General features: G+C 30.5%; 1 protein-coding gene across 2 annotated transcripts in view; it reads left to right on the forward strand.

Moving 5' to 3' along the window:
- Positions 1–11,029: 11,029 nt before the first annotated feature.
- Positions 11,030–12,969, forward strand: part of LOC111675975 (protein anachronism) — a 26,351-nt gene continuing 24,411 nt past the window's right edge. For both annotated transcript variants that reach the window (XM_046954934.1, XM_046954935.1), the window contains exon 1: positions 11,030–11,379. In XM_046954934.1, the coding sequence (XP_046810890.1) occupies positions 11,117–11,379 (263 nt within the window). In that variant the 5' untranslated portion in view covers positions 11,030–11,116. The remainder of the gene's footprint in view (positions 11,380–12,969) is intronic.

The raw sequence follows: 12,969 nt of genomic DNA on the forward strand, positions 1-12,969 counted from the left end.
ATGATGGTCCAGGCTATTCAATGTATTCTGTAGTTTAATATATAGGTACAAATATTGTATGTATGTATACATATGTATGTACATAAACATGACAACAAATAACATAAACAAATCAGAAGACACGAGTACAAGTACTTTATCAAATGCTTTCCTTACATGTCTACCAGAAGGAGGTGAAGATTTTGATAGGTTGATTATTACTGTATGACTGACGAAGGACTGACACTGCATAAATATTCCACATCTTACAGCTGCAGGCCATAAACAATATTTATGTTGATTTTTTGGTAGCTACTGTTTTCATTTTAAACCCTTTTTGGCAGATGCTGGGTTGTAAGTGTGTTGAGTTTTTCAAGTATTTTGTTACCTTTTAAAGGGATAAGAGATTTATTTCCTTCGATTTTGTTGCATATAGTAAAAAGTGTGACGTTTGCTTAAACTGAACAGTTGGACTATATAGTTTTGGAATAACTATGCGTGTTAAGACATGATCGTATTGGTCATATTTGCATACAATTTGTATAAAGTAATCTTGCCAATTTCAAACTCGAAATGTCTTCCCTATTCCAAACACTTTCATTCACAAATCGTACCAAACATATTCGTATATATATGAGTTCCAGGTCAATAATACGATTATAGAACTAAGTGTGCAAATAGCTGCAAATTATCTTAAATTTCAGCACATCCCGAGCTTTGTAATGCTCGGGTTATTTAATAGGAAAAAAGTCGATTTTATATACTTTGGCTACATTAGACACATTCTAAATTAAAATATTTTCAAATGTTGGTTGTTGTTGTAGCAGCGACACGTGTAAAGTCGGTGTGGCTGGATTGCCAATCCGTGGTCGTTGTTCGTTGAACTGCGAGTCGTTCCGATGCGAAGAACCGATTGTTGTGGTAACATCAAATGTTGGTAATGAGTATTGTAGTTAATGTAGTTATTTCACACATTACTTGGTAATGAGTTGTCGTTCTCAATAACATAAATTAATTTTTTTTAATACAATTTGTAGTCAATTGTCTATAGCGCATGTCCAATAAGAAATTACTAAGTATTTCTAACCGTAGTCGATTTTGGAAGTTTTTTCAAGAAATGTTGATATTTACATATGTGTAGAACCTTTCCAGATATAATGATAAAATTACTTTTAAATAGGGGCATTGAGTAAGAGAATAGACTAGCAAACATAAAAATAACTGTATAACTAGTTTTAAATCTAGAAAAGTCGGGTAATGAGATTTGTAACTAATTATTTTTTGGTCATCGTCATAAGTAGTTATTCACCCAAGATGTAACTACTTACACTTTGCTCCAATATTACTTGCCTAATTACCGTTTAAGTAGAGATTTTGTTGGTATATTTTACATTCACTAATTAGGACAGGATAAAAATAACTGGTTTTAAATCTAGATAAGTCGGGTAATGAGATTTGTAACTAATTATTTTTTGGTCATCGTCATAAGTAGTTATTCACCCAAGATGTAACTACTTACACTTTGCTCCAATATTACTTGCTTAATTACCGTTTAAGTAGAGATTTTGTTGGTATATTTTACATTCACTAATTAGGACCATTTTTTTTTTATATTGAATATTTATGTGAAAAACTCTTTTAGGGTATTTCAAGTTCGTTTTTAATATCCTTTTATTTACATATACAAAGAAAATAACCAATAAAGGTCTTATATAGTCTGTTGTAAATTTTACTGCCTAAATTATTTGTGACACGAAAATATATGGTAAAAAGATTTAAAAATTGTTAAGGGAAGTTGACTTATTTCATATATTACATTCAAGTTCTTCAGCCATAATAAGTGCATGTTCAGGAAAACGAATCAGATCGGGTTGTCATTTGAACTCTATGTAAAGAATTAAATTTTAAAGCTGAGGTGTAATCCTAACAAATTCGCTTGTTTCTCTATCGTTCTCCGTATTTAAAGTTCGCTAGTGTCTGTTATATATATTAAGCAACTCTGTTGCCAATGGTTTCCCCATATGGCTAGTCAGCTAATTCACAGTCGATGGATTTGTAATTCTTAAAGTCCCTATTCATGCTGCTGCAGAGACAGACTTAACTCTGTGCAAATAACGTATAGATAAGGAAAATTAAAAACCTCCGAAAGTTCAAAATAAGCATCCTTAACTGAAGACTGTAGCAACAAACGCAGCGAGGTGACTCTTATTTTAAGTACATTAACAACAAAGGGTAAGATAATTCTTCTATTTAGGGAACTGAAAGTGTAAAAACCCTATCTCCAACACAGAGTCAGACTTATCTGTGTGCAACAATCCTCAGAATGTCCAAAATTAACAACCTCAACTGAAGACTGTAGCAACAAACGCAGCGAGGTGACTCTCATTTCAAGTACCTGGAAAAGTATCGAAGGCCTTAGAAACAAAGGATAGACTAATACCCCGCAATTTCCGGAACTGCCAGTGTAAAATCCCTATCTCCAACACAGAGTAAGATTTAACTGTGTGCAACTGTGCAACTATCCTCAGAATGTCCAAAATCAGCAACTGAAGACTGTAGCAACAAATGCAGCTAGGTAACTCTAGTTTAAAATAACGCTAAAGATAAAGAACAACAAAGGATTAGCTAATTTGGGAACTGAGAGTGTGAAACCTTCAGCTATAAACTCTTGGCAATTGCGAGCAAAGAATTATCATAATCCGTTATTATCTGCAACTAATATTGAGCAACTTTATTGCCTATAGTCAGTAAGTAGAGAAGATTGTGGTCATTCCTCTTTTGGAATTTGTTGTTGCACAGACAGCTTTAAGTGTTTAATCTAAGACTGTTTTACACTATAAGTTTTTGTTGCAGTTGCGAGCAAAGGTGATCAACTTTGTTCCCTATAGTCAGTCAGTAGAGACGATTGTGATCATACCGAACATTAGAACAAACCCTCTTCAAGAATTTGTTGTTGCTCGGATGTCTTTTAGTGTTTAATCTAAGACCGTATTTGGCTATAAGTTTTCGTTTTTGTTGTTTTCCCAAATGTTTCATATTTTGGTCTCACGAGTGAGCACGTAAAGGGAATGACAAACAATGCAGTGACGGCGTACATGACTAGACTAAGCTTTACATTCAGTGCGTGTCGTCGGACCGGAGAGGGCAGTTAGCGACTAATCCTCTTTTACCACCAATTAACTATTCAGGTTCTCGGCACTGCTACCAACAACCTTAACCTTACAATTGGGGAATGGGATAGTGGGAAAAAGGAAGGGATTTGAACAGGGAATAGGAATTGGGGATGGGGAGGATAAACTTTGGTCATGCAGGCTTTTAAGTTCGTTGTCTTGCGGAAGAACACTGCAGTTTTTTAACAGCAGGTCATAGAACGACAGTAAGCACATCGCGGCAAGATTGTTATCCAGCTGGCGGCCTTGGAAAATGGAACCAATCTTTAAAATCCTAACGAGAAAAAGACGTGATAGCCCTTTAGCATGAATAAGACCAAGGATAGTATGATAATACGTATTCTTAATAGAAAAACTGGATATCTTGAAAGCCCTGTTATTCCTGATATAAAATGACTAAATTAATAAACATTTTATGGAAGTAAGCTGAGTCGATTGAACGATAAATCGGTATATAGATTTTTCTATAAGATTTCACCATAAACTTTTCTATGAAAAGAAATTTTGATCCTTCTTTCAATATAACAGGCTCTAAAACAATCGAACACTTTATCTTTATTGTAATTATTAGCGAGGAACTAAGAATGATAAGGATCCTCTGAAGTAAGTCATATGATATGTTTAGGGTAACATAAAGGAACCAATCATAACCATTACTTACGGGTCCATAAATTAAATAAATAAGTTGATTTTGTCAGTGGGTACATACATACAAATCTTCATAAAATTAGGAAATATAATGCATTTTTACTTGTTAAACTCAATTCCTTCGATAAGGTACACTTCCCTCGACTTGAGTAATGACCACAAAAATGTTTTTGAATGAATTGATGAAACTTCGTGCAGACATAAAATAAAACAATAAATAAATGCATATTTTTATACTCAGACTCATGTCTTTTTGGTAGTCGTGTCTGTGAAGGCATAAAAATGCATTAAGTGCATCATCGTCGTCATCATCATCATCATCATCTTCATCACTTTAAGCAGTTTAATTTTTATTTTATTTAATTTTTTCGTTTTTCTTGATTGTGTTGTTTCTTTTTTTCCTCTTCTTTTCTTTCGTATAATGTCTGCAAGGATGTTAAGAAATATTTTGCATAAATGCAGTTTGCAACATTAAATATAAGAAGTAGTATTACCAACCAATGCATGCATCATGTGTATGTATGATAAGTTGTATAGTTATGTATATGTGTGTGTATGTTAACGTCTGTGTCTGGGGTGTCTACAGGTATTTATGTGAAGTTGAAATGTTTCATTTACAAGTCAGACTGTCTGGCCTGTTTAGACGTGGTCTGGTTGTGGATTGATCTGTTGTTTGGTTGTGCCTTTGGCCTACTAAGCCCTGTGTTTTACAGCATACATTCATACATTCAAACTAACATTCATATTATTATCGTCGTTATCATCATTATTGTTGTTATTATTGTTGCTGGTAGTATTGCTGTTGTTGTTCTTGTTGCCGACATCTTTGTCGACAACGTCTCCTTGGTCGTCAGAATAAAAAGACAAGCAGTCTAGCCACAGGTTTCAATATCTGTCCGTCTGTTTGTCTGTGTCTTTTACTGTGTGCCAGACTTAAAGAGACCAAAGGCTAAATATTTGGTTGTATGTCATGTCTGGTCTATATTTGTTCATCGTGATAAAGAAGTTCAGTTCCATAAAGGAATTAGTTAGTTAACATATAATTCTATACAAAAAGATTTCTTTCAAAATTTTTTTTATATAAAAGAAAATTTATTGAAAGTTTTCTAAACAAAAGAAAATTTATCGAAAATTTTCTAAACAAAAGAAAATTTATTGAAAGTTTTCTAAACAAAAGAAAATTTATCAAAAATTGTCTATAGAAACAAAAATGTATCGAAATATAGAACGAAAATTTATTGAAAATTTTCTATAGAAACGAAAATTTATTGAAAATTTTCTATAGAAATGAAAATTTATTGGAAATTTTCTATGGAAACGAAGATGGACTGAAAATTTTCTAAACAAAAGAAAATTTATTGAAAGTTTTCTAAACAAAAGAAAATTTATCGAAAATTGTCTATAAAAACAAAAATGTATCGAAATTTTTCTATAGAACGAAAATTTATTGAAAATTTTCTATAGAAACGAAAATTTATTGAAAATTTTCTATTGAAACGAAAATTTATCGAAAACTTTCTACAAAAAAGAAAATTTATCGAAAATTTTTATTAGAAAGAAAATTTATCTAAAAATTTCTATAGAAAAAAAATTTTCCAAAATTTTCTATAGAAACGAAAATTTTTTATAGAAATGAAAATTTGTTGAAAACTTTCTATAGAAACAAAAAATTATCAAAAATTTTCTATAAAAAAGAAAAGTTATCGAAATTTTTCTATAGAAAAAAAAATTGATCGAAAATTTTCTATGAAAGGATATTTTATTGAAAAGTTCTAAGTAACCATTTTTATTCGAAAGTAATGCTAGATTCCAAACAGTGGTAGACAACCTGCAATCCCTCACCTGTGATAAAAACTATAGCAAACAGATTTTTCTTCACATCCTCTTATAGGGGACTTGCTCGGAAGGAGATTGGTACTCTATCGAGTGTTATTGAAAGAAAAACAAAATTAAATGAATTGAAATCACTACTTCAAGCATTAGTCATTTTAGTCAACAAACGTAAAAAACACTTAAACTCAAATAACAAAAAACAGCAACAAGACCAACAACAAGTATAAAAACTGTTTAACATGTCTGTATCTCTTTTAACATCTTCAACTTTTAAATGCCTGCTGAAAGTGTGTGTATGTATGTGTTTCTTGTGCCAGTTTGGCAGTCAGTCTCTCCTGATGTATATAAGTCTGTCCGTCTGTTTTTATGACTGACTACTGCTCAAACAAAAGTGTGTAAGTTTTTGTTTTTTTTTTTTATTTAAACTTCAAACTCTAGACATTCAGCAGACAAGCTGCACTTGTTACGTTTTCGTTTCATGAGGGTTTGTTTTTTTTTTTGCTGCTGCATCATCATCCTCTTGTTGCTGGCTGTTGCTGCTGTTTGTTGTCTTTAGTGATGATTGTTGTGGCATCTTCTTCGTCTTTATTGTATTGTTGTACAATACTTATTTTTCAAGTGAGACTCAACAACGACAGCAACAACAACAATAATCGTTAAAATACACGCCTACTTAACACCAAACAATAACAACAGCAACAATAAAGACTCTCATGCAAAAGAAAAAAAAACAATTTAACACAAAAATCCACAGCCAGATGCCCATTAGTCTTCGAAAGGCACGCGAAAAATTGACTACAACAAATTAAACAGTCACAACAAAAATGAAAATTATACAACACACAGCAACAGCTACAATAACAACAATTTCGAATAAACACCTACAGAAACATAGCACCAGCAGCACAAACAAAGAAGGAATAACAACACAAATTAGCTTCTGGTCTTTGAATTTCAAAAAGTACAACACATGAACATTAATCAAACAAACAAAAAAAAAATAAAGAAAAGAAATCTTAACACTAAATCTCAAACATTTCATTGGTTTTGGTACATCATTTAAAACACCCTACATCGAAAACTATAATTTGAAGGTGTTGTAAAAGATTTGTGAAAAAAGATTGTTCAACAAATAATTAAACGATGACAAAACGAACAGAATATCAAACCTTTGTGATACAATACTCTAGCGAATCAACAGAACTACCATCGTTATGTAACATTGCCCGATTTGTATAACACTATTCTGTTGTAATTTGATTTAGTTAATTAAGTTAATTAAGAAAGAGAAAACATAGGATGATCATTCCAATCTGTTGTTCGCGGTCGAACATTAGTCCATAAGAGCTGTATGCCAATTTCGGTGAAATTAAAAGAATATGGATGAGGAAGTAATAGCCGACTCACTTAGTTCAATGAGCTGGCCTTGACCTACCCACACTGTAATACATGAAGCATATAATAAAACCCTTCCGAGGCACGAAAAAAACGATTGTATCCTATAGACGTAAATTTTAAAGCTGAACTAAAAATATGGGTGAGATAATCCCCTAAGGCCTCTTGGAATAATGAAGCTGTAGGTAGAACCATGAAGATTCTATGGGATGACCCTGATGTGGGCAAGACGAAAAATCTCCTCAAAATGAGCATGTCTGAAGTTAGTATGATAGTACGTATTCTGAGTGGACACACAGGATCACGAGCACATCTTTGCAAAATTGGACATGCAGATTAAGACATATGCCGAGCATGTGGAGAGGACCCTGTAGCACTTTCTTTGCCACTGCCAGGCATTCGTCGAAGTTAGATCCAAGTATCTTGGAAATGATGTTATTCCGAAAATAACATTCCTAATTAACACTGATTGGAAGATTCTTAGGAATTACGTTTAGGAAACTTTTTTCGAATTTGATGTAGTATACATCCTCCTATCAACCTAGCCTAACCAAACACAGTTAGTTAGCTAGTTAATTAGTTAGCTAATTAGTTAGTTATTTAGTTAGTTAGTTAGTTAGTTAGTTAGTTAGTTAGTTAGTAAGTAAGTTAGTTAGTTAGTTAGTTAGTTAGTTAGTTAGTTAGTTAGTAAGTTAGTTAGTAAGTAAGTAAGTTACTTAGTTAGTTATTTAGTTCGTTAGTTAGTTAGTTAGTTAGTTAGTTAGTTAGTTAGTTAGTTAGTTAGTTAGTTAGTTCGTAAATTAGTTAGTTAGTTCGTTTTGCATGTGAATATTTTTAGCTTCCTAAAACAAGTTATGTAGTTAGTTAGTTAGTTAGTTATTTAGTTAGTTATTTAGTTAGTTAGTTAGTTAGTTAGTTAGTTAGTTAGTTAGTTAGTTAGTTATTTAGTTAGTTAGTTAGTTAGTTAGTTAGTTAGTTAGTTAGTTAGTTAGTTAATTCGTAAATTAGTTAGTTAGTTCGTTTTGCATGTGAATATGTTTAGCTTCCTAAAACAAGTTAGTTAGTTAGTTATTTAGTTATTTAGTTAGTTAGTTAGTTAGTTAGTTAGTTAGTTAGTTAGTTAGTTAGTTAGTTATTTAGTTAGTTAGTTAGTTAGTTAGTTAGTTAGTTAGTTAGTTAGTTAGTTAGTTAGTTAGTTAGTTAGTTAGTTAGTTAGTTAGTTAGTTAGTTAGTTAGTTAGTTAGTTAGTTAGTTAGTTAGTTAGTTAGTTAGTTAGTTAGTTAGTTAGTTAGTTAGTTAGTTAGTTAGTTAGTTAGTTAGTTAGTTAGTTAGTTAGTTAGTTAGTTAGTTAATTAGTTAGTTAGTTAGTTAGTTAGTTAGTTAGTTAGTTAGTTAGTTAGTTAGTTAGTTAGTTAGTTAGTTAGTTAGTTAGTTAGTTAGTTAGTTAGTTAGTTAGTTAGTTAGTTATTTAGTAAGTTATTTTGTAAGTTAGTTAGTTAGTTAGTTAGTTAGTTAGTTAGTTAGTTAGTTAGTTAGTTAGTTAGTTAGTTAGTTAGTTAGTTAGTTAGTTAGTTAGTTAGTTATTTAGTTAGTTAGTTAGTTAGTTAGTTAGTTAGTTAGTTAGTTAGTTAGTTAGTTAGTTAGTTATCACAGCCTACCTGAAAGTAAGAAATGGTTATCCTAATAAAGAATCGATCATAATGAATAATTATTATTTTTTTTTAAATTAAACAATTAAATCTTAACTACACGCACTTCTATTGACTACAATGTCATTCAAATAACCTCTATTGGGTTTAAAAATACGTTACACAGTATCTATTGCCTTTTATATTCCCATTACATTCACATCATCAGCTTCACTCTAACAACGAAAATCTCACGCACTTTATTGACCAACAATGGATTTTTTTTGCAAGTGCGTAAACTAATCTAAGTATTTAGAAAATTTTAAAATTAAATTTAACTAGAAATAAAAGTATTTCACTCAATTCTCAACCTGAATACATAGTTGTGGTGAAAAACACTTTTATACGAAACACGAGTATTAAATAATATTGTTCGACTTAACCTTAATTGAGATATAAAGAATTTCCTACTGAATAGTATAACTGGGAATCTTTTTCATTATATTTCTTTTCGCAGTTAAACTATGTAATTTGCGTTCTATTCAATTACTATTGCAACAACAAAAAAAAAAAACAGCTGCTTTAAACTAGTACAATGTTCTAAATATTTTAGTTTTTTTTTCTTATTTTTGCTACGCATTCTAGTAAAATTGAGCATGAAATTTTCTAAATTAACTGAACAATTTAATCTAAAACTAAATTGTATAGTTGCTTTATTGAAAATATTACGCGTACTAATGGGAAAATCTAAAATATTTGATGTCAGTAACGTGACCGCATGCAACGCCATTGTTTCTAAAGTAAAACATTTTATTACTTAAATTTATCTGCTTTAGTTTCTTTTTAATAGTCCTTCCGCCGGCCACTTGATAAAACTGATTCTACTTTATACCAAGGTCGAAACTAATGCTGACTTGGTAATATGCAATATAATAATATAATAATATTTTACTATCATCAACGAACGCTTGTACATTGAATGTGTTGTCAGATTTTGTTCTATTTAACACTGACCATGAGCACTCAGTGGAAGTAAAGTGCAATTGCAAGAATATATTTTAAAACTTTGGTCGACATAGTGCTTATAGTCTAGTCTATAGTCTAGTCTATAGTCTAGTCTATAGTCTAGTCTATAGTCTAGTCTATAGTCTAGTCTATAGTCTAGTCTATAGTCTAGTCTATAGTCTAGTTTATAGTCTAGTCTATAGTCTAGTCTATAGTCTAGTCTATAGTCTAGTCTATAGTCTAGTCTATAGTCTAGTCTATAGTCTAGTCTATAGATCAGAAAGATCATCTGTGAAGATCTTCGATCCCAGCTTTTTGTAAATTGTTTTAAAATCTTTAATCAATTGAAGAAATTTATTAAGTATGTAATATCTTAAATATTACTGACCCACTGTGCATTGCAATTCTGTTGGTTATAAATAATCAAAATATTTAAACTTATTTATATTCATATTAATTAAAAAAGGCTTAAAACTAAACTTTAATTAATTTATAACATGTGAATCAACCCAACCACCCCCATTCATCTATATACTCTTACTTACTCACACCTACACACTATCTAATGCACGTTGAGTCAAACGACCAATCAGAGAACAGTAACGAATTAACACAACAACGCTATTTAACAGGCCGGCATAGAATGTACATAGTATGTGTTAACACTAACTGCATTTTTAATTTCCACAATGTTAATTAACAGTTAACAATAATTGCATGCATAATTTTTAACAGAATTTTACTTTAACAGGAAAATGTTAAATTACTCACAACCAAACGAACATACACACGCACACACACATTTCACAGACGTAAGTATAAAACAACTTCGTTTAGTTAATGTTAAAGAGACGATACGATACGACGAACAAAATGTTGTTTCAACGTTTTGATGTTATTGTTGTTAATCTATAAAGCAACAACATCGTTAGCATGTACATATGTTGGTGCAAGTGTATTGTGCATAACATGTTGTTTTTGTTGTTGTTGCTATTGCTGTTTTCGTTTGCAGTCCGAAAAATAATAATAAAAACAACAACAAAAACAACAAAAAAACACATAATCTTATAGATGCGAATGAAAACAAATTTTTGTTATTTAAGTCTTTTAAAGTGCCTCGCGCAAATCACTTCATACTTGCTGTTCTTACAGTGAAGACAAAACTAAAAATTAAACAAAAAACTAAAAAAAACTATTTAAAAGAAATTGAAGAAAATTCTAAAAGAAATTAGAAAAGAACTTATGGAATAAATAACTAAACATTTTTCTTTAGAGAAATATCAAAAGCTAATAAAGTGTTTTTTTTTTTTAATTTTGGAAGAAAAATAATTTTACATTTTTAACAAAGTGCTAATTGAATAAAATTTAAGATAAATACAATTGTTTATTAAACATTTTTTGAAGACGATTTTTAAGAAAAATCTTTAATATTGTTAAAAAAAAAATTATTTATACAAAATGTGGCATTTTACATTGTTAATTTGTTATTGTTTATTAGTGGTGATTAGTGCTGGGCCCTCAAAACGCTCTACATTACTACTCGATAACTCTGATACTCATACCGAATTGGTAGATCGTAATAATCGCGAACATGTCTTGCAAATCTTTAATTTGACCGAAGCTCAAATGAGCCGCATTTCTGCCGGAATTAATGCCAACAACAAAGAGTCTGAGGCCGATGGCAGGACCATGCAATATTTTAATAATATACGAGAATTTCGGTAAGTTTCTAAAAAATGTATTTTGATAAAATAGTGAAAAAAGTTTATATTTAATTAAAAGTGCAACTGTTTAGTGTTTTCTTTTTCAAAACTTTTCAATTTTCTTTTTTTTAATTTAGGAAAATTTTGATAAATTAAATATTTACAAAAAAATTTGACATATTTTTGATTTACAGAAAGTTTTTGATTTATTTAAAAGTTTGTAAAAAATTTTCTAAAAATTGTTCAAAAAATGTAGACTAAAATTTCAGTTTATGAAATAATTGTCCAATTCACAATCGATGTCGTATCGTTGTAGCATTGTATGTCATGAAATGATAATGTAGACTAAAATTTCAGTTTATGAAATAATTATCCAATTCACAAACGATGTGGTATCGTTGTAGCATTGTATGTCATGAAATTTTTTTATGCAAAAACAAAACAATAATGGAAAAATTGCGACATACTGCGATACAACCGTACAACATTCATTGTGAATTGAACAAATGTTAATAATGTTAAAAAATCAATTAATAGTTTTTTTTTTAAATTATCTAAATTTAAATAAAATTAATAATTATTGAAATCATAAAACAAATAGATATCAAAACTTTTTATTTCTAGAAATTACTTATTACTTTTTTACAAATGTAATCATTTCTTGAACATTTTTATAAAATTTCTTTAAAAAAATATAGTAAATTAGCTTTTATAAAAATGGGGGGCTAGTAGAAATAAAGGACCGATCAATACCATTTTCAATAGGCTTCGACCTTGGGATAAAAGAAATGTGTATGCCAAATTACGTCCACGATGGAAGTAGCTTATTCGACTCAGAAAATCATTTTAAGCCGATTGATATAATTTAAGGTGGGTATATGATATTAGGAATATTTTTGTACGTTACAAACATGGACATGCTTGGTCCAAATTTTATCAAATTATTTTGAAAACTGCGGACTGTAACAGGCGCACAAGGTTTACATGGACAGCCAGCCAAAAGAACAGACGGACATGTCGGACATGTATAGGACCAATATAATTGTGTATTGCAAACATCAGCACAATGTAGAACTTAATAATACTGGTAAACATTACTAGGTTTAACCTTGGTAGAAACGAAAATTCTTTTTTGCCATATTGAAAACTTTGTATCGGGACTGATATCGGTTTACTTCTCCTGTAAAATTTTAAATATTTTGTAAAAAGTCGTTTCCAATAATTTTTCTTTAACGGACAATATTTTGTGTACACCTATAAAATTATAAAGCTAATGTCCCGGATGTGGCCTCTGGTAGGTTTGTGTTTTAGTCTGGTTGGCCAGAGGTGGGGTTTTGATTCTAAAATCCTCCTTTATCTATCTACCTATTTATCAATTTATCTATCTACCTACCTATCTATCTATCTATCTATCTATCTATCTATCTATCTATCTATCTATCTATCTATCTATCTATCTGTCTGTCTGTCTGTCTGCCTGTCTGTCTGTCTGTCTGTCTGTCTATCTATCTATCTATCCATCTATCCATCTATCCATCTATCCATCTATCTATCTATCTATCTATCTATCTATCTATCTATCTATCTATCTATCTATCTATCTATATC

The sequence above is a fragment of the Lucilia cuprina genome, chromosome 6 (assembly GCF_022045245.1).
Source record: "Lucilia cuprina isolate Lc7/37 chromosome 6, ASM2204524v1, whole genome shotgun sequence".
In the NCBI taxonomy this organism is placed as follows: Eukaryota; Metazoa; Arthropoda; class Insecta; order Diptera; family Calliphoridae; genus Lucilia; species Lucilia cuprina.